The following is a 24,072-nucleotide window of genomic DNA, read 5'->3' as shown; positions in this document are numbered from 1 at the left end:
CTGATCATGCATTTATATTGTGTTTTGGATATTCAGCTACATGCATGCTTTTCGGGGTTTTATAGGATTTGTTATTGAACTACCGATATACACAGATCTCGTGATGTGGAAAATGGAAAATAAATAAAACATTCAAACGCACATAAGGAATTCACAGTATATTTTGTTTAATTATGAAATATTAATTATAACAACATATGTTCACATAGTTAAAGGTAATATTTACCTTTAGTACAAAATATGAGTTAAGATGGATACTATAGCATAGATTATCATGGTTATGAGTACATAATGTTAAACACGATAAAAGCAATTTCACAGTAAATTATTACATTTCTCATGTAATGTGCAGATTTAATTAACTTTTACCCAATAACAGTGGAATTGGCTTATATTCACAAAGATATCATTAATGAATATTTTTTGAAGAAAATGCTCTTCTGCTTGAAATTTCTTTAAATAAATTTTGACATTGATGTCTTATAAAGATAAATTCTGTAAAATAATTTTCTCATTTGATTTACTTTCACGATCCTTAAAAATGACATTTAGTAGTTGTGAATGAAAATCATTCTACAGTTATGAATGTTAACAAATATTATGATAGCTTTGAAATGTAACCGTATTAAAAATATAAAGAAAATAGATATTTTTACCATGAAGCTGCATGAGAGATCGACAATATGAAAGGAAGACAAATTAAACTGATGCCTTCACATACTGGGACATAACCAATGGAGTTGTTAGGTCACAAACATTAACTGGCAAGAGTTTCTTAATGAATATGCAATAATTAAACCTTGTGCTTACAATGCTGTAGACAATAAAACAATAATGTGTGGTTAAAACAGTACAAATAAATATATATATACAAATGTATTCAAATTAAAATATTAAGTCCTGAGCATTCATAACTTGATTTTTATCTGCTTTTTATGTATCGTAAATATGGGTTCCTAACCCCCATTCCTTTGCATAAGATTTTATATGAACCATCAAAACTTTCATCCATGCTCTATTTTATCAGTTCTTAATTGTCATAAAGTTTCTATATAACCTTTTTTTAAAACACCTGAGATAGGGTCTGAATATTATTTCAAAAGTTCATTGACAAATTTCTTATAATATGAAGTCTTCGAATCATATTTCTGTTGTTGAAACAATACAAGATTCAATGCCATTTTCAACTGTGACCTAAAGGTGTTATTTCGTGTAAAAAACAAAGCATTTTATAACAGAATTTCCAAAAAAAATCTAGCTCTATTTCGTCATTGCAGTAACTGTTCTCTTTATTTCATGATAAATTGGTCAGTTTGAAAATAGTTCATTGCTGTTCATTCTGATACACTTATGATTGTTTAAACTTCCTTGGTCCCTAGTTGAGAAATTCAATTTAATATCCTAAATCTAAGCTTTATGGTTCTTGAAAAGAAGTTTAAAATGTAACTAACATATGATTTATAGACATGGTAATTGAAATATGTCGTGATAGATTTTGTATCATGTCTGAAAACATGAGTACATGAACAGTATGTGTTGTTGCCAGTCAATCACCAAGTCTGTAGGATATATCTTGAAGCACATATATATTGCTCTGTGGAAGACTGAGCTCAGAGATAGCTGTAGATTAAATAACACAAAATAACAAGGAAGCTGATTGATAAAACGTTTGCCCTTTGATGTATACATTGATACAGTGAAGTCCTCAGTATAAAATTGGCAAAAGTTAGCAAATAATGTTGGTGATACATGCGTAGTGTTCAATAAAACTTATATTATCCCATTCGCAGATGCATTACATATACTGCAGAGAAATAATTTGTACCAGTATGAATAAACTCAAGATTTCTTGTTTCTCTCTTTAAAGATTCTTTTTTAAAAGAGAAATCACTGAATGTTATTGATTCAAATAAACTTCAAAATGAGTACAACTTTAAATAAAGTTTTAACAAGATTTAATTCAAATGTTAATGAATCTATGCAAACATTTTTATATTTGATAGGGACGGCTGACATATAAATAAATCACAAAATAAAGTTGGTCAGGAGGTTGAAAACTTTACAAGTTTTACAACTGATGGTCTAGCTAGGTAACATAGGAGTACCTTGTAGTAAATAATACAAAACTTTGAATCCTTAAAATACTTCAAATTTACATTCTTACCAGGTTTTTTTTCTATTCTAAATCAGTTATACATTAATTATGAATTATCAGGCTAGTTTTTGATAGACTTGTCTAAAATTGGGTTTACCTATAATGTTAAATGAGATTGATTCTGGTCACTCCTGGTTAGTTGATTTACATTTTAATGTGCCCATTAGTGTATTCTATTGACCATCATTTCTAGATCCTTATGGTATGTTTCAGGCACAAATTGTAGCAGTGGTAGTTAAGTATTTACTGGATCATAATTCCTTGTCATGACAACATCTACTTTTTGCTGATCAAAAATGAAGAGTAATCTACCGTAACAATTTGATGTCATACTAACATTTATTTTTACTGATCGAAAATGACAGTAATTTACCGTAATCATTTATGTTATGTTAATTTCTATTTTTGCTAACAAAGATTAGAGTTAACTACCGTAATCATATTTTATACCATTTGCCAAAGGCGACTACACTTCATCAATTTTTATCCCAGATCTACCAGTGCTTTGATGTTGATCGTAAAATGTACTTAACTGAAAGTATACTCAATATAAGTTGGGTCTAGTATTTGGTCCCATTTCTATCATTTTAATGTCATTTATGATCTGGTTGCCACAACTTTAGTGAATATTTCCAAATATTATACTGATATGAATCAAATTACTGAATGAGGTCAAGTAATATAAACATCATGAAAATATATAAGTTTACATTTCTGAAAATTTAAAAAAAAAAACATAATTCCAAATCAAAATATTGATATTATCTGAAATGTGCAATAAAAACAAATGGTGTTTGCCCTACAAAATTCTCCTGATATTATCGGCCCTATGTGTTATTTTTTTACTACAGCTGACATCAAACTTAATAAATAATAAAATCTGTACAAGTACTCATGGACTTTACATTTTATTTGACTCATTTGAACCAGTGGGCTGATGCTCTGGCAATCATAAAGAATATGAGATGTTACTTTCTGAACAGAAATATCTAATCCCAGGAGCTGTGACATACTCCAGCATAAATCATTACGATGGTCTTGGCATAACTGAGATTAGATTTACTGGAACGGCATGGAGATCAAGATATGATTTTCATAAGATTGGTATCTCATTAGCTTCTTTGTAAATTCACTTTATCACTTAGAATTATTATGTTACCCTCACAACCCTTGACATAACAATCAATATACCTTCAGCTGCCTGAGCAGATAGTGAAGTGATATGCTAATACTGAATTAAATTAAACAAATTCTGTTTCAAGGAAATGCTCCTACTTCAAGAATTCAACAAATTCCCCTTTAACATACGGTAATGCACCTAAATAAACCTACCCCTGAAATATCTTTATCAACAGTATGTGAATAGTGGGAGTTTAGTATGCACCTAAATAAACCTACCCCTGAAATATCTTTATCAACAGTATGTGAATAGTGGGAGTTTAGTATGCACCTAAATAAACAGTATGTGAATAGTGGGAGTTTAGTATGCACCTAAATAAACCTACCCCTGAAATATCTTTACCAACAGTATGTGAATAGTGGGAGTTTAGTATGCACCTAAATAAACCTACCCCTGAAATATCTTTATCAACAGTATGTGAAAAGTGGGAGTTTAGTATGCACCTAAATAAACAGTATGTGAATAGTGGGAATTTAGTATGCACCTAAATAAACCTACCCCTGAAATATCTTTACCAACAGTATGTGAATAGTGGGAGTTTAGTATGCACCTAAATAAACCTACCCCTGAAATATCTTTATCAACAGTATGTGAAAAGTGGGAGTTTAGTATGCACCTAAATAAACCTACCCCTGAAATATCTTTATCAACAGTATGTGAATAGTGGGAGTTTAGTATGCACCTAAATAAACCTACCCCTGAAATATCTTTATCAACAGTATGTGAATAGTGGGAGTTTAGTATGCACCTAAATAAACCTACCCCTGAAATATCTTTATCAACAGTATGTGAAAAGTGGGAGTTTAGTATGCACCTAAATAAACCTACCACTGAAATATCTACATCGACGGTATGTGAATGGATTAGCCATGGTAGTTTATATTGTATATCAATATATACCTGCAATTGTGTAACTCAATACACCTACCTGATATATAAAGTCACCATGAGATGCAACAGATGTTAACATGACTCATATTCATTCTAGGTCACCTTCTCTCTATCGTACTTTGTTCTGTATATGTATATCACTTTGTTATCTACATTTGTGGGTATACGTTTGTATTGATTGTTATATCATGTGTTGGAGTCTAGCTTATCCAGCAGATTTTTTTAAAGAGAAAATGATGTCATTTTAAACACACATATAACGACATAGGAGCATGTACCCAATTATAAAATCTCCTGAGCATGAGAAATCAGAGAAATTTTTAACTAGAGGCATAATAAAGGTATTACACATACATTAGTGAGTAAAACATGTTTATAACGAACACGCTTACAACAAAATGATGTGGTTGTACTTTTCATTCCGTCACAAAATTCATATAAGGTGTTCGTAATATTATACTTTAATGCTTTTAACAAAGTACTTTTTTCGTTGTTCTTTGGATGTTCGTTATAACCTTGTTTTACTGTAGTCTTATATAAAGCTGGATTTATCAATTTTCATTTAACATTTCTTGGTCATTTTGTTTTTAAAAGTGTAAAGTACTTGGCTCAGTTGTAGTAAGTTTTGTATCACTCAAGAATCTAATGTAGTAAGTTTTTAATCATAAATAACTCCTAGTTTAAAAAAATGCTGACACATAACCACAAAAAGGTGATGATATCGTGTTTAAAAGTATGGAAAATGAATAAAATATTGGCTACAATATGACTTTAGGCTATCAAGAAAAATTATTTATATACATAAGAGTATGTGAGGTTAAAACATGACTTTAGGCTATATATGTATGTAGATTACTAGTCAAATATGTACACTGAGTATGTGTAATTCGGCTTGACGAGGTAGTTCATTCATTAGTAATTCAACTTACTTTTATTGATGATCATTGATTAATATAAAATATTTTGACGAGTTTATATCGTCTTGCAAAGTAACATTGATAGGAGAGAGATGACAAAATTTGTCAAGTCCCATACAAAAAAGATTTTGATGATCATAAACTGATCTCTGAAAACATATTAAACTCACAAAATGTTTAAAACGTATTTACTGCAGTAAAATAAAAATCACCGAGAAAATGTATGTGTATGTATCATGTGCACAGGTAAATAAACAAATCCTAACAATCAGACCAACGTCGACAGCTTCTGACTGTCCCCTTCGTCTGTCGTAATTGTCTTAAACCGACTTTTGTACATGTTTTGGTCGTATGAGCCCCCTCTGCCTGGCAATGTGGCAGACTGACCCCGAAAGTCTTGAGAAGTTGTCGTTTGGTTTCTCATCTGTTGTGCTTTGGGAGTTCGAATAAGGGGGACAACTGTGAATTGTTGTTTTTGACCCACTGGAGGAGGGGGAACTGGTTTACTTGGTTCCTTTGGGAAAACCTTCACATTCACTGATGAAGATTTTTTCACTGATGATTTTAATGTTGAAGCTTTTACCTGAGTTGGCTGTCCATCGCTAGCACTTTTAATCTGTTGTCCATTAGAGTCACTACTCTCAGTTTTCTGTTGTGTAGGTTTTGTTTTCTTTTTACTGAACATACTTCCGAATAAATTCCACGAGGATTTACTCTGCGATGAAACACTTGCAGATGCAGCTCGTGGACGTTGTTCAGGCTGCAGTTGATTTGGGTCAACAACAGAGTGAGCTGATGAAGGCATCTCATGAAAACTATGCCGATACGAAGCAGGACGATGGATTTGTGTGGCCATATTATTGCCACTTTGAAACATGTTGTAAATATCTGCTGAGCTTGCGAAAAATGGTCGCCTTCCATTATTGTTAACATTATCCACCGAAATAAAGCGTCCCTTATGGGGCATTCCATCGACACGTCCGTTTGCAAAAATATTATCACAACTTGTATTTCCTTTCACAAAATCACTTGCAGTTGACATATTTCCCATTGAACTGACGCCTGAACTATTGGACTGATATGACAAACTACGTGTTGGAATTTCACTCTTATATGGCACTCGTCCTGAGTCACTGCGAGAAGAGTGAGGTCCCCATGTATCCATGGAAACCATACTTTTTAAACTCAACACTGGCACACCAGAACAACTCGGTGGTTGCAATCCTGGGTCAAGTTCGACAATCTGACCTTGACCCACGCTGTGGGAATTTTGATGGGGATTGTAATAATTGTCGTTTCCATAATTTTGTTTCATCATTTTTTGATGAAAGTAAAGCACTTTTGAATCCTCTTTCAACTTTTCATTTGTTTTATCAAAATCATAATAATTTCTATAATTTCGATCCATGTCTGTGAATTTGTCACACAATTCACCTTCAAACTTGCGTAAATCCTCAGGTGGACCAATGTTTTCACCATGTTGTGTTCGTGAAGGACGTGTTTCCATGGGAACACTCGAATCTGTGTTCCCTGTGTAAGTTCTTTCGTTAACAATTGTTTCACTGCTGTTTATACGATTTGAATTTTCGACTTCTGGATTAAAATCCATCACACTTTGCATATTTTGCAAATTTTCTTCCTCTTCAATAATTGCTAACTGTCTCAACTTTTCCTGTAAAGAGTTATCCTGCGATTCCACCATTTTGTTTCTCCTTCGCACAGCCCACGTGTTCCTCGGTTGCGTATTAGTCAATGCTGGCTTTATTATTGGTCCATTAAAATGAACAGAAGTTTTTAAATCCTGTTTAGTGCTATTACCATTTCCCTGATTACAAGAATTCTCCAAGTCGGAATTGGTCGTTGACGATGAAGAACTAGATGACAATGGGGAGGATAACGATGTTCCTGAACTAGAGTTGGTACCATACCCATCATCTAAACTTTCATCTGCCGAAGCTTGTCGTTTTGGAGACATAAACGTCACTTTGAGATGAGACCTGTCCCCGTTACCTTTAGAGAGGATAGAATTGACACATTCGGGCACAACTGGCTCATTCAAGTCAGTAAAAGTCTTTTTCGACTCATATTTTTGTCGACTATGATTAATACTTTCTTCGTTCCGTTTTTCTTCCTCTGTTGTCATCATGATCATTGTATCTGCGGACGAATCACTCGCTGAATCTAGCACATCATGAGGATCGAAATCGTCAAGCAATTGAGCTGTAACTTCAGGAGTTAAATGTTTCATGGGAGGACTTAGAATGCCGACGACACCCTCATCTTCCTCTTTGTCTACAGTCCAAATTGTGTCATGCTTTGTGACATTCGTACGAGTAAGAGGCTGAGGTTCTGGAGTAGGAGCACTTTCTTTTGGAGAGGAAATCGATTCATGTCCAGGAGATTTTGGCGATGGAGGCATTCCATTGGTTGTAACTCTATGTGGCAGACCTCGCGGCGGAATTTTTGGAGGTATATCCTCAGAGTTCACTGTAGTTCCTGATTCATTAACAGTTCTGTTGGTGGATCGAGCCGGACGTTCTAGTGTAGAGTCGTCCCTCTGGCCAGTCAGTCCCTGCACTGACTCAACCTGATCACCACCGCGCTGTGAGTAAACTCTCGACTCATTAACCTGTGAATTGTTTTTAGCTTTGTCACTCAGGCGACGTGGCAATGAACTGAATGATCTAGTACCTGTTGATGATCCAAGATTATTATTTCTGTTGTATTGAAATCTCTGGGTGAGAAGTGAAGAGTTTGGCGAGGGTTTCAGCAGGCTGGATACTCCCCCTTTGGGTGGGAACTCTCCAGTTTGTCCTGTTGACTTGCTTACATCTCTGCTCCGAGGTGGTAAAGGTGGTGTTAGTTTGTCATCACGGTTCACAGTCTCCTGTTCGTGTTTACGGCTCGCCTGGGGCATCCTTCGAGGTATGAAGGATTGTTGGTAATTCTCAATCATATGTGACGGCCGAGACGAGCTTTTTGATATCTGATGATGAGTCGTACTGGTCATTTTCTCTGTGTTTTTACCTGTAAACAGTTGATAAGTCACTTTTCCCTACATTTCAGGTGAAATATTAGTGTAATTGTAAGTCACTTGTAAGTCCATGTTTAAATGATATCAGTACATCATCAAAGTCCTTTCATTTGGCCCGACTACATAAACTACATTCCACAGTCCTTTCTTAGTGCTATATCTGTAAACAATTGATATGTGACAATTACCTGATGTTTCAGGTAAAATAAGTCACCTGTACAATCATTGTTATCTACAATCAGTAGTTTATCGTAGTCCTTTTACTGGCCAGCTACATACACTACATTCCAACTGTCGTCTGCTTGTGCAACGTTATGCATGGTCACACTCCAATAATCACATTGGTCAAGCGGTCAGTCACAAAAATGCCATATTACATTAGCCAATGGTCAGAACTGACCCTCTGGCCATCAGGTGAGTTAAGTCTGGTATTGGTGGCTGATCTATCAGGCAGTTATATGAAGTGTCTGTAGTGGAATTGTAAACACAGTGTATTACTATACACATGGCGAAAAAATCTTATGAAATTGTCGCAAATTCATGAATGAAGAATGAAGATTATCTTCTCTATGATTCTTTGATTTGTTAAAATAAGTAAATCCAGTGAAAAATGTTGTTAATTTGCTGAAAGATGAACGTAGCTCCGGTGACAATGTTGTAACAGATTTCCCTTCACTCCAATGGATTCCAAACTGTAATTTCTACTCCAGTTAAAACATAGTATGAATTTTCACAAGGTTTTCACACTGGAATCTAAATCACAGGCTAGGCAGACAAATTCTGCAGTAATTTAATTTGATATGCAACAGCTGTCTGCTGGTCTACATCCCAAGGGCAGAGATTATATGTACCTGGCTTATGTAATGAGGTACAGCGGATGTATAGACCAACACTTCCTTTCCAAAGGTAGTAGCTGTCCAAAAGTTGTCCACTATCTGTAGCACATTATATCTGTCCAAGTACAAACTATTATCTCTCCAGTTGTACAACACAGTCAGATAAGTATACCTGTATAAAAGTACTGTAGCATAAGCCTTTCGGGCAATAGTACCTATAATAACAGGCTCCTGAGAATCCGTTTATGTCTAGCTAAAATTCTGTGATGGCTGGTATGTTCTGTTACAGCACTTCTACAACTTTACAATCCCAGGTGCACCATACCAGTGTCATAAGGTCACAATGTACACAAATAAATCCTGAATAGTCCCTCCAAACACTGTATAAATATATATCTGCCTGTTAAAGAGTTCAATGTCAGTATACAGGAAGCATTTCAAACTCAATCCTGACCTGGAATTTTGGTCGGTTGTAAAAATGTGTGTTTAGCCTAAAGTGTTAACCTGAGTTCACTGGCTGTAACCTAGGTACTTCATTAAACACAACACAGAGATGCTCCTGTCTGAAGCAGACGATGCTCCTCTGTTGGCGGTGGGATGAGTCACCGTGACAACACCTATCAAGTTCTCCGTTAAAATCAAAAATCGTCTTCATGCAGCATCACAAATACATGCCCAGCTGTGTTACTGTAAAATTCACTGACAATCCCACTCAAGTGATAGCTGTGTGTAATCTTTGTTCAAAGTTTTTTTTTCTCTCTGTATGTACATGTAGACTGTTGTTTTTATCTCAACTTCGGGCTGTAAGATGTGCGTTCCTTGAAGAGTTTCAGTGACCATCTAGCAGGGTGTACTCTGCAACATAAGAAGAGAAACAAAATCAGTGAACCGTTCAGCCATGACAATTTGAAGAGGCTACATCAGAGATTTTTCTTTTTTGTTAAGTTTTTGCATTCACTTTTTAGAATTGCACAAGACTCCACAGAAAACTGGCAAAGACTAAAAGCTTTAGATTTGAAACAACAAATTCCCTGTTTTGTTAACTTATTTTTGTTGGTTCGACATACCTTACCATTAAGAAAACTTTATATAGCATAGAATCAATAAATAAATGAAAAATGTTTCTTTTCTTGACTTCAGCAGCAAGTACCAAAACTAGCAAAATTCATAATATAAATTTCATATCTTTATATGAAACGAAAACATTTCAAGATCTTATTTATAAAATAAATTAATAGTCTTACATGTTGATCAAATTTTAAAATCAAATCATAGTGAACCCATTTAAGACTACCTAATCTGATGAGCCGTGCACAACACAATGTCAACATTGACAGACAGGTATCGGATGACTTTGCAATTAATTTCTGATTGTTATTATTAAGCCAATAAAAAATGCTCAAGGGTATATTACACTAATGCACAACTATTGGATGAGAAAATTAATTGGATTATAGCGGACTAGCATATAGAAATCAGTATCATTGATTTCTCATTGGTATATCTGTGATGGTTGGGACTTAACTGGTACTATTGGACACGGTGATTTCTATATATAACTATAGACAATAAGGGTTATTTATTGTATATGTAATATCATCATAATTACTATATATATATATATAATGGAGACTTAAATCCAGATAACTAATAATTGACTATATATAGGTACATGTATAATGGTAGAACATCATATAGACTACACTTTCATCTTTTGGCAACAGGAACTCAGAGTTTTGAAATCAGCCAATCAGTCTCAGAAGTGAGAAAATGTCCTACATCTTAACCACTATAAGTAGATGTAAACCAGTCTGAGGAACCAGTATTAGAATGTCAGACACCTTCACAACTCTGCCAATACTAGTTAATATAAGTCAGAAAATGTTAAGATGCCATAACCATTGGCTTTCATGACCCAATGATGAAGACCTAGCACAGGGACTTGGCACAGATTTCACACACTTGGTCTATTTATACATGTATAAGTATTACATGGTACTATAACATATAATACAGACTTCATGCCAAGTCCCTGTGGTGTATATGAGTGGAGAACTAGTCGTGGAATGTCCACCATAGTTCCTATATACATAATCTATCTTAAATCCTGTCATAGGTTTCCCATGAATCAGCATAAATTTCTAGACACTTATGAGTCTTCTCAACATACAAAAGCTGGTTTTGAAATAAGCAATAAATATTTTTTCATAAATCTTCAATTTCAGCTGCCATTGTATAAAGTGTTGATGTCTGAAGCAATATGAATGAGAGGTTTAAGTCGTGGCCTATATATAAATCGTGGGAATCTCCTCCATGTTGTCCTGGACCTGTATATTGATACTAATGTAACATATGTGTTAACTGGCAGATCTCCAGAACTTACTATCATTTCAATACAGTAAACAGATATGTACACAGCATCTGAATTAAACTGGCCGCCAGACCTTACAACATTAAAATCATCGATAAAATAAAACTTTTATAAGGTTTTTCTTAATGACGTTTGATTCTAGATATTAAGCAAAGGGAGATAATTCACTACTGTATCTGTCCCATTAAGTAACATGACTGCAGAAGTGAGTTTTACAACTTAAGTCGCTTTCATGATGCCTGATTTAAAGGGAGATAATCTAATACAATTTTCACAACATTGATCTCCCTAATTTCAAATGTAAGGGGAAGGGGTGCTTATAGGGACATTTGCGCTTCTTGGGTCGAATAAGGTAAGGAAATTATGAAGATTTTCGAAGGTCTCAAATAGCCCACTTGTCTATAGAGACCATTTTCCCCTTGTCTCTTGGGTGGTCCTTATAGACAGATTTGACCTAAATATGTATGGAGATGTTATGATCTTTTATTGAACAATTTTGCACTTACAATATCACAAATCCATCTATTTTTGTCTTTTGAAATAAACTTCCAATAATTCAAGGTAATGCTACTATACCAGTTACTATGATAGTGGAGAATATAAAAACATCATACGATAGTCCTTGTAGGAATTTTATTTTGTACCGTTACATTGTACTGACCCACAACAATGCTATTCAGATGTCATGGCCAGCGAGATAATTGAATTCCTGGTATCTAACACTTTTTGGCATATTTCTATTATTTTTGCAGGTGTTGAGAGTATTAAAGGATGAAACTTTAAATTGGGTGAAATGTCTAACATTTCTTCTCTGATGACTCATAGGTGTAAAGTTGTCTTCACTGCAGACTGAACCCGCCCCTCCCAGACAGCCGATCAGTCCCCCTCCCCCACAGAGAGATAGTATACAGCCCATCCCCCACCCTCCTTATTCTTCCTCTCCCTACACAGGGAAATAATATACAGCCCTTCCCCCTTCCATAATCACTCTCCCTTCCCTCTACAATGAGATAGTAGATATCCCCTTTCTCTATGGTGAGAGATATTGCCCCTCCCTCAATCCTTCTCACTTTCCTCTTCCTCTACAGGAAGATAGTAGGTATCCCCTTTCTCCTCTTAGAGAGACACACAACCCCTCATCCCCACCCTTCCCCTTTCCCCTTTCTCTACTGGGAGAGATATAGCCCCTACTTACTCTCCCCTATCTCTGTTGGGAATATAGTGTTCAGCTTGCTGATCCCGCTCCCCACAACAGCTGAGCTGAGTAAACCCCTCCCCCCCTCCCTCCCTCCACCATAAAATCTGTGAACCTTACATTGTACCAGGATATATACAGTTGGGAGGGTTTAATTGTGAGTGAATAAGTGGCTTGACTGAATGGCCCATCACTTGATAGATGAATGGGAATTGGCACTGAAGACTGGGGTGATTGAGGTAGAGGGGGAAACAGAGAATTGCTAAGATGGTTTGGGGTGTTTGGGTGGGACAGTGGGTTGTTGGGGTGAAGTATTGGAATTATATTCAATTATGTCGGGGAGGCGGGGAGGCGAACAGAGTGGGGGGTATATGGGTCAGGGGCACAGGGTAGAGTGATAAACAAACAGATAACAGGGAGGCTTCAGTTCTCAAAATAGGCACAATAAATACTGAAGAGACAGGCTGATTACAGCCTACTGGGGAGTACACCAGGGTGGTTATGTAAGCCACCATACCACCAGTGGGTCTGTAATCCCAAGGTCGTCTGTAATCCCAAGGTCATCCCCCCAAAAAAACAGATAAAGGTTATAAGGATCACATCAACATGCAGAATATATAATAGAACACAATCTAACTGTGGCACGCCTTCCCTCCGTTTGTTGTGATGTGTGAGAGAGAAGTTAAGTCTGTAGACTTGTATTTGTCTCCTTGTGATGATGTTAGTCTAAATTTATAGTGTTATCTCACTGAACTGACACCCCGTAGGATACCTATCCAAGCTTCATACTGACAATAGAGACACCAACGGTCACCAACACTTAAAGTTGAGATGTTCTAGCTATCGTAAATCTGGACTATAAAGCTAAGGGACGGAGTCTAAAGGCCTTCTTCACCTGGGCGAACAATCAAGGTAAATACAGGTGACAATTGGTTGGGTAGATTTGCTGAAGTCCTGGGAACTTGTACACTGAATGACTCTAACTGCCTAGAGTGACACATAGATTTGTGAAACACAATAACTCAGTTGTGAGAGCCATCCTTCCATAAGTCCTGTTCAGATATAAACCGTACAAAATACACATCAATCAGGCGGTCATTTTATAATTAGCCTTCTGGCTGAGAGCACCGGCCATTAAAGTCATTTACATCCACATTATATATAGGCATGGCTTACAATCACTAAATAGGGGCTGTAAGGGCAGCCCTAATGGCTAGTGGGACCAGTAATGATCCCAGTCTGGCTCTATTAACTGGCTTCAATCATGTGGCGCCTTAAGGATGTCTGTAATGATCTGTACATATACCTAAGTACATTATAGGAAAGTTAAAGGCCTCGGTAACTTACTTATACAATTGTAGTACCAGTACTTAGCTAGCTATGGTCATAAGCAACTGATGGAGCTAATGTTCGGTCATAAACAACTCAAACTTCCTTAAAATTCACAATACTATTTTTTTTTTGAACTTAAAAAGTCATACAGCAGCTCTCAAATCCCTACATTTTAGGACCTTAGTACCTAGCTTTAATTTACAGTCAAAGAAAATCTGTTTCTCTAAAATTTATCTACAACTTAAAGGAATTCAGTGAAGCTAATTCTGTTACATAACCACGAAGCAAAATATGACATAAATGTATGACATATATTTTCTGCATATTCTTATGAAACATGTAACAAGAAATATTGACAAATATCATGACAATGTTAAGTATTTTGATTGACAACATTGAAATTCCAAATCTTTGATCAATAAGATTAAGCAGGTACAACATGTACGCTGTACCCATACCCCAGCCAAAGTCATGCACATTAAACAAATGCAATACATAACCACCGAGGAGTTGATGAAATTATTTTCAGACAAGAACATGCATCTTAATAAATAAGGTAAACACACTAATGTAAAAGCGATTTGAGTAGTTCTAGACAAAATTTTCTTTTCTTCACGAGCATGGGCCAGCGTTCGGCATACAAGGCATCCGACCACTATGTGTAATGGCGGACAGCGAGTTTGAACATTTCATACATTTCACCACCTTGGGATTTTCTGGCATATCACAGTAAAACCGACTTATATAATTTCTATCACAACAGGTTTATTCCTGAAATATGTGCAAGTTTTAATTTACTCTTAGACTGAATTGTCTCTAAGCTTTGTAGAGGTATCTGTTAAGCTATAACTATACCTCCCTCATATGTTCAAAAACAAAACTCAAATACAGTAAAATGTACACCTATTTTTAAAATACACTGTGCGTTAAATTATCTCCCCTTAACACTTATTTTTACATTACATGTATTGAGAAATATAGGTCAAGAATATTCTGGTATTGACAATTACCTAATTATACTCTCTCACCTGACATCTAAAAATAGTTTACAGACAGATAACCAATGAAAACATCATTCCCACACTTGTCAAATTGTAATGACGCAAATTTTGTTATTATGAGTCTAAATCAAATGGAACAATATCTTAGGAAGAATGGATCCAGGCAAATTATTATTTCAAAATATTACTCCAACACCTGTCATTACAACATAATGTAAACACTTAATTTATCACAAATTGACTCATTCCTGCATCAACTCACTTGTCAGACCTGAACAAAATAGTATGAAGATCTTCTTGATCTTATCTGCCAAAAACAATTATCCTTCAACTAAAACTACCTATGTGCAGAGTTAAAATTTAATTTCCCAAAAAAATTTGATCGTTAAAGCAGATACATTACAGAGAAGACAATTTTACAGTTAAACCGACTCGTCCCTGTAAAAATATGTGCGATCAAAAGATCGGCGTAATTAACATATCTCTATAAATGGTTCGAGTGGCAGAGGTCCAATAGATATTGCCCTTGTCACTGAGAAACATCGTATTGACTGTAACACTCTGTCAACCTTAGCTGTCTTACCGGGTATACATATATATACTGTATATAACCCAATAATCCTTCAGGGTGTGCTAAAATTATAGAAAATATGATGGGCACTTATTGTGACCAAATTCAATTAAAACCTGCTTTAGTGGCACCTCTGCATTAAGACCTCCAGCTTAAAGATAATTTTGTTTATTGTCTCAATAAGGTTACTTCAACATAACTTAACCGACATGTATATACAGTGGAACTTGGTTGATACGAACTCGGATAATTCGACAACCCGGCTTAATATGAAGTGCTTTGGCAGTCCCGATCGAATTACCTTTTTATATTTGTTTAAAAACTCGGAAAATTTGAATGCGAAAAACTCGAAGAACTCGGATAATACGAAGTAAATTTTGGGTCCGAATGACAAAAATAATACATAAAATGTTCTTACAACTCAAAATGAGATTTTTAGGACAACGTGATCGCCGAAAATGCCGATTTGTTTTTCATAAATCTGTCGTAGAACGGCATTTCAAAATATATAGAGAGGTTTTCTTGTTATAAATTTGCAACTACCATCAGCAATTTTGACATCTCTCTTGTTCACATCGTTTTACGACATGGAACTAGTCTATATATACCGAGTAAAGAGATAGTCAGTAGACATACAAAATTTTGGTTGGGGAGAGAGAGGGGGTACACTGGCCACCTGTCTCTAAAATATTGCAAAGAAATCACTAAAATTTGGCTTGAACATTTTTGTCTCTACTACATTTCTGATTCTATGTTTCAAACTAGGGGGAGATAATCTAGTAAAAAAACTCTGTTGAGAAAGTCTTATCAACAACTTAGGGCCTGGTGGCTAGTCTAGAGAGAGGAAAGCAGGTCAAGAAGTTGAAAGCATATCTAGGAACATGTAGATTAAATCAAATCCTGACATCCAGGAGAAATTTCTAAAATATTACAAACATGTTAACACAATGCCCTAGTTCAATGTTATTCTTAGCTTGTGACATATTTTTTGGAAGGGAGGGTGAGAGATGGTGATGTCCTCTATACAACCATATATAAACACACTGGATGTGACCCAGCTCTATTATACGGTAATTATGACATGCAATTCTGTCGAACCCAACGTGTTACCTGAATATGTCCCAGTCTTTTGAAAATCATTATTGGTGTAAAAGATATAGCGACGTATTGTTAGCGGGGACATATCGGGGAATTATCTAGATAACTTTGGGGACATTCTTCCACTTCAAAAGACAGCTCCTTTAATTCCAGTGTACACTAATACCTGTACATGGTATCTTGTTCCCAGATAAACACCGCCTATTATTAGATTATAATGAATCAGCTGATTTTTTTACCATCACAGTTATATTATTATCTAATTATGGACAAGACGGACCTCATTTGTGTACACTAACAAACACTAACCTATCATATTCACACAAACCAGGTAAACTTGTGTTAATGTCCCACCACAATATCTAACTCTGCTGAACGGAGCTGCTCTTTAGCTTCGAACTCGCTCCAGGTGCAAAGTTCAATCCCCAGCAGAGGCAGTGATTGAAGTTTAATAATTAATCATAGACTCTATTACATTAGTGCCTATTAAGGAAAGTAAATGTACTCAGCTTTACAAATATACAGGCATTGCTGTAAGCTAGGACATTTACAGAACAAGCGGATTAGTGCACCGCCAGATTCGGGTTTAAACCGAAGACTTCAAATCGCTCTCTAGACTCTCTACCTTCTAGTCACCACCAACTGCCCCATTCGAAACCATCACTATACAACTCTAGATACACTATATGGTAATAACCCATGTTAAATTGAAGTAATATTCAAGTTATCTATTAAGATAAAACTTTTTACATTAAGCGAAAGACTATGGTTATCATTACGAATTAAACCCTCTGTACACATATTGTAACATAATACATTGACAATTTCAGCAACTTACAGTTTCCAATGTTTTCTCCATATTCCAGATACCACTATAAACTAAAATTATCATTACCACTGACTTTGAAAATCAACCATCTCCTGACATTTAAATTTGATCATTTTGAAAGCACTCCCCTGGGACAGGCTTGGCCTGGTGTGACACCCCCACAAAAACATTGATAATTCCATTGTATTCACCTGACGTTGATTACCATCATGTTAACACTCCCACCTATATGTAATACACTACCCGAAAAATAATCACGAATAACAGGAATTAAATACCACTTATCTCGTGTGATGTCGACACAATCAATGGGACAGTGTCAAAGCTCACGAACTAAAGGATAGGGCATACGGTGTAGACCTTAGGCCTTGGAAGACCCCATAGCACCCGCCATGTACCCATGGACAAACCATAGAGCTTATATGGTGCTGAATATTGGACCTTACAGGACCCTATAGCAGCCATAATGGACCTTATAATGGACAAACCAATGAGCCTATATGGTTCTCAACCTTAGGCCTTAGAGGACCCCAATAAGCTAACATGATGGCCCTATCTTCATGATGAACAAACCATAGAAGCCATGTGGTGTAAAACATTGGACCATAGTGGATACTAAAGTGGTATAAACATCATAATTGTGGTGCTGAAAATGAGACATAAATGACCACATACACTGTTGTCTATTACAAGAAACTAAATGGCTCTATGGACAAGCATGAGGATGTAACACCACCCGAAACCTATGGTAAAGGGACAGTTCTGTCCAGCAAGAAACACGGGTCTCCAGCGTGGCTAAAGAAGCATGATCTGTATCAGCAAGGTGATATATAGAGGCTGTATCATCAGTTGTTTGATTGTAAAAAGGAAAAGTACCAGGTATTAATGTTTATGGCTATATTTACATTTAAAGTCAGAATCCTTAGTTCCTAAATACAACAGAATACTTAGTACATGTATATGTACCTTTCAGGTGTTTTTAAGTTTTACAATCAGGAAACTACGATGAATCAAATGTGAAATAAAAAATTGACAAGTCAAGGTGTTATTACATTTTTTCATTTTATACATAAAGATTTGCAATGGAAATGAGTTATTTAATATATACAGAATATGTATACATATATAAAGAATTTATGACAAAAATTCCGATATTTTCCCGTTTGATGTTAAATGAAATAGGCAACTCATAAACATTCAAATCATTTATGTTAGCTGTTTCTATTTCACGATATTTTTATTCAATATCATATATCTTCATCAAGAAATATTTTGTGTCACTTTACGACATTCAAAGGTAGAGGATATTATTTATTTCCTGCCAAGAGCACGGATCATATCGCACAGCCGTACACTCCTCACTGACGTCAAACATTCGACAGATCAAGTATTTGAACGTTTTTACTGAGTCAATACACAAACATGTTAACCAGTCTTAATAAGGCCTTAATGCCGTAAGTCAACATCTTCAGATCAGCCTTGTCGTGTGATACAGGTATACACCCGGGGTCAGCCAACCAAGCACACCCTCCTCCAGGCTATCTCTCAAACCAAGTCTAGTGGCTATTTCAAGATTTACTACAGTATTATGTCCACTCAAAAGACTTAGTCACAGTCAGTTGACCACTGGTCAAATGTCCATTTCGTACATCTACACCTGTAATTTTCTGAGGATCAGTTCTGGTATGGCATTCATGTTCTGATAAACTGTCGATCAGAATACATTACAGTGAAACCTGCCTAAGCAGACACCTTTGTATAACAACAGACTATATACTAATGTAAATAAGATCAATGTGTTGGAGTTCACAATGGTCAATTTTAACACATATTGACCTGTAGGTCTATTTAGGACCATTAGCTACAATTTTTGATTAACATCTTATCTTAATTTAACAGACGGCTCTCTCTATGATAAATACGCTGAATGATGTTAAAAATAGCTTTTTGAAAAGTTTCAGACAATGGCTCATCAATGAAACTCATTATTAATTATTTCTAACATCTATAGTGGAACCTGGTTAAATAGATTCTTAAGAAATTGGAAAATTCTTCAAAATAATCATAATCCAATTATGAAAAGTGAAGAAAGTCAGTGGAGACCAGAATTAAGCTATATACAAAGTAAAAACCTGCTATAAATGACATCTCTATATAAAGGACACCTGTCTATAAAGGACAGACTCAGCAACCCCATTTTATACAATTCGCTATGTTGATTGACCTCTATATAAAGGACACCTGTCCATAAAGGACAGGCTCAACAACCCCATTTTATACAACTCACAATGTTAATTGAACTCTGTGTAAAGGACAGACTCAACAACCCGATTTTATGACATGTTTTATGTTCATTGTCCTCTGTACAAAGGACACCTGTCTATAAAGGACATTTTTGCATGGTCCCTTTTTGGTTTTACAGTAATATAAATGAGAGTAAGTGTTTACAATTATACATAGCATAGATAATATAAACTATAGTAAATTACCTGTATATTAATTTGAGTTTAGCTCTGGTCCAATGGAGCCTTGTCAATCTGTGCAGCTATAACATCTAGCCATGTTTTAAAACCTCAGTACTGATCAGTGCCATATCCAGCCAAGTTTGACTTTCACAATTACAAAGTGACATACACACAAACCTCTCTAGTTACACACCATTCAAAACATAGGAAATCCTATTTAAGATCCCTCCTCCTGAAGTCTGGCCATGTGTTGACAGCTCACAATCATGTCCATTTTAACACCATCATTCTTGACCATCATACCCTGTGGCCATCTATATATGTTGTCCAGTCTGGGTCACTGGTCAAGATCAATTCCATGATTACATGGCCTTAAACTGGACACAGCAGCAAGGTCAAGAATCCAATCAGCTGTATAAAACCATGACATGGAAACCAAAGCTGGTCAGTCAAAATTAATATCCAGACCACTACATGCTAATCTAAAAAGATGCCCTATAGTTATTCTATGGACATTTTGTTTCAACATCTTTATACATATGACACTTGCTAATTAACATTGCAGGGCTTAGCAACTCCAGTAATCTGTAAGCCTTAATGCAAATCTAATGCCAACCCTAATGGCCAGAGGATTTGATTGGATAGCTGTAGCTGGTCAAGAATTGCTGACCATCTGGACACCTACTGGGAATATAATCACTGCTAATGTAGTGAGTTTAACTTGTCATCTTTGTCTGGAATGTTAGAAAATATTCATACAATTATACTTCTATTGGTTTGGTCACTGCAATGATATGTCAGATTCTTATTTCAAATTAGGAGAGGGGAATAATCCATTATTAGAACTCTATTTCTTATAAAGACTTTGGGTCCCAAAAGTACTGTAAGTCTTTGATTTACAGATCTGTACAATGAACAGCTGGAATTGTGTTTTACTGGTAAAAGTCAAACATGGTAATAGGATAACAATTAAGTAGAGTATGGAAAGGAGGTAGGTAGATTGGGTGTGAAGAAGGAAGGGAAGGGTAGGAAAGGGGGACAGGAGAAGGGTGGGTAGAGGGGTTAGAGGTGGGAAGAGTGGGTAGGGAGAGGGGAGGGGTGGGTAGACAGGGTAGGGAGGGGGAGGGATGGGTAGAAGGGGTGGGGAGAGAGGAGGAGGGGTGGGTAGAGGGAGGTAGGGAGGGGGAGGGAGGGTAGAGGGGGTAGGGAGAAGGAAGTGGTGGTAGAGGGGGGGGGGAGAGGGAGAGTAGAGAGGGGGGTGGATAGAGGGGGTAGGGAGAGGAGAGTGGTGGATAGAGGGGGTAGGGAGAGAGGGAAGGGGTAGGGGGGGTGGGAGAGGAAGAAGGGGTAGGGAGGGGAAGGGGTGTGTGGAGTGGTGGGGAGAGGGAAGGGGTTAGTAGAGGGGGGTAGGGAGAGGGGGTGGGGAGAGGGAAGTGGTAGGTAGAGGGGGTAGGGAGAGGGAAGTGGTTGGTAGAGGGGGGTAGGGAGAGGAGAGGGGTGTGTAGAAGAGGTAGGGAGGGGGAGGGGTGTGTGGAGTGTTGGGGAGAGGGAAGGGGTTGGTAGAAGGGGTAGGGAGAGGGGTGAGGAGAGGGAAGGGTTGGTAGAGAAGGTAGGGAGAGAATTGGGTAGAGGGGGTAGGGAGACGGGGTGTGTGGAGAGGGAAGGGGGCAATGTATCTGTTATTAGCAATATAGCTTTTATTTACTCCTAACACAATAAAATACACTTAACAAATGACTTCTAAATTCTATTTATGAAGGTTATTAATAGACTTAAGGTCAATCGTGACAGGGTCAGAGTTCAGACACATTGACTGGACATATTACACATCAGTGGTCAGTAGCGGTCAGATCTCATCCATCATAAGTTTTGACACATTCTGATGTCCAGTTTCCACAGGGTGAGGTGTGTCTATAGTAATGACCTTACTAATGACCTTCACCATATGTCCAATGTCCTCAGGAACTTCAACGCCATAAAACAATGATAAACCTAACACAAGATGATTCCCCAACATTAAAACTGCAATAAAAATGCCTGTATATAAAAGCTGCAAAGTTTTGTACCTCAGAAGCAAGGAAGAAATAAAAGAATAATAAAAGATTTTCTTCTGGCTAAAACATTTCTGATAAATATTCTTCAACAACAAATAGGTTATAGTACAATGTGTTTTTCAACAATACCTGTTTTCTTTGTTTCTCGAGGGCATCCATTAGCTGTTTCCTTGTACTTTAACTTGTGCCTGGTATTTATCAATAGTTATGTTTGCCTAAAAGGCAACAACATGGAGACTAATGTAAAACCCTCGCAGCCTAATGTTAAAATCTACCACATCCTTTTGGCCGACTTTGTTAGAAGAATTAGATCCTTAGATCCAATGACCTAACTATGATATTGCAAAAATCATAACAATACATGCCCCCTAGCCCAACACCGCATTGAAGTTGGTCAACTTTTAAAATTGCTCTTAAGGAATTAATCCTTTTATTTGAGATTCAATATAGCTGTGATCGTCTGTGACGACACACATTTTTGTGTGCGTATCATATAATAAGCATACTCTCATGTGTAGAACATTTACCTGAATTAATTTACCTAAGTGATTTGTCTCAAAAATCATAACAATATTGTCAATAATGTGTTAGTGTTACAATATATCTATAAATAATATAAATAAAGATTTATCTGACAACTAGTTTGGATAAATCTTTTACTTGCTATGATCATCAAGGTCATTATAGTGCTATCCCACCGAAACATACAGAACTTTGAAAATAACCCACCCACCCACTATATAGTCAACATTTGAACCAGTTGTTCCATCCCTTCTTCCCTAAACTCTAAGTATTTAGCAAATGTGTGAAGCTCTGAATTGAAATATGCTTTAGGAGTTGCTATAACGAGCCATGCAACACATTTCCTTTTCAAACTGGAAAAGTTTTTTGATTAAGTTACGTTACATCAAGGTGATTCCATCGGATAAAACATTGAATAATTAATGGAGAGATTACACATTAATATTGATTCTCCATCTAAACCAAAGACGTCCCTGTGATGTTGCCACTTCCACTTTCAGTAAATGGTGTTTTTATAAAGATAAACTACTTCTGTGGCTAATTACATTCCTGTATTACATTGATCCCCCATCTTACTACATGAGGGTACACCATCCAACAGCTGTTTATCAGGTGTGGAATATCACCACTGTCTAAAACACTTCTCATGCTCTACAATTTTCTTTCAAATTCAATTATTCTTTTCCTATCTTGTAACATGAAATTTAAAGAAAGAAATTACTGATCAAGAGAGAAGATTTTTTTTCACCATTGATGCCATCTTGGAAACACCTAGTTAAAGAGAAGATTTTCAAACTGATCAGTACCATGTATTGTTCTAAAATTACCTCCCTTGGTTTTAGATGTGCAACTTTAAAAATAAATGAAAATTGATGATGATGCCACATATAAAGACAGAAATACTTTAACCAAATTATGATATTGCTCATTGTAAAACTGATTTTAATTTTGTCTTCCTATTAACATCCAAGGATGTGCCATGTTTCCAAGGTTTCAGAGAGAACCAGACAACCTTGAGAAAACAACCAATCTGTGGTCAATACCTCACAGAGTCTCAGCTTCATGCCACCATGTTGGTTTTAAACTTGCGACCTTGAGGTAGAAATTTATCAGAAATTCCGATTGTATGAGTAAATATCAGCATGAATTGTAAGTTTAGAGTAAATATATCAGCAAATTTTTATTTATAATTCTTCCGAATATTGCAAAGAATCTTAGAGTTCAGTTTTGGTGACTTAGCATAGCATATAAAATGGATATTTTTCAATCAGTGGTAGCATAACAGTTCAGACATATCGTAGAATATTTTTTTAGTTGATGGGAATATCTGGGGATGCACCTTGTGACCCCTTCTCACATTACTGATACTCTGTCTCATTAACACTCCAGCTCAAGCTTCCAGTAGGTAATTCTTCTTATACATTTAGTTTTGCACTTGAATCAAACACCTTGCTGACCCAGACTGCTCTTTACATGTACTTGATGACCTCTGTATGGGACACACCTCTCTCAATGGTGGGAGGTAAAAAAGAAACTTGCTAAAATGTTCTCAACTTTTATTAGGGACAAACTTCACACAAATATCCCGTGTGAATTGAAGTATTTGTTATTATTCTAGTTT

At 36.3% G+C, this 24,072-nt stretch overlaps 1 protein-coding gene across 4 annotated transcripts in view; it reads right to left on the bottom strand.

Moving 5' to 3' along the window:
• Window positions 1-145: 145 nt before the first annotated feature.
• LOC138318749 (dentin sialophosphoprotein-like) overlaps window positions 146-24,072 on the bottom strand; it is a 44,562-nt gene continuing 20,635 nt past the window's right edge. Inside the window, exons 3-4 of one of the 4 annotated variants that reach the window (XR_011207916.1) lie at window positions 3,647-9,868; window positions 146-3,605 (exon numbers count right to left, since the gene is read on the bottom strand). Coding sequence is in view for 2 of the 4 variants with exons in the window: in XM_069261433.1 (XP_069117534.1) it covers window positions 5,412-8,153 (2,742 nt within the window). In the remaining 2 variants the exon portion in view is untranslated. Of the gene's footprint in view, window positions 9,869-17,419; window positions 17,509-24,072 lie in introns of those variants that run through there. The other 3 variants (XR_011207915.1, XM_069261433.1, XM_069261416.1) reach the window with 3 other exon arrangements.

Source organism: Argopecten irradians, chromosome 1 (assembly GCF_041381155.1).
Source record: "Argopecten irradians isolate NY chromosome 1, Ai_NY, whole genome shotgun sequence".
Classification (NCBI taxonomy): Eukaryota; Metazoa; Mollusca; class Bivalvia; order Pectinida; family Pectinidae; genus Argopecten; species Argopecten irradians.
Note: the sequence above shows the minus strand (reverse complement) of the source record. Positions and strands in the feature narration are given on the sequence as shown.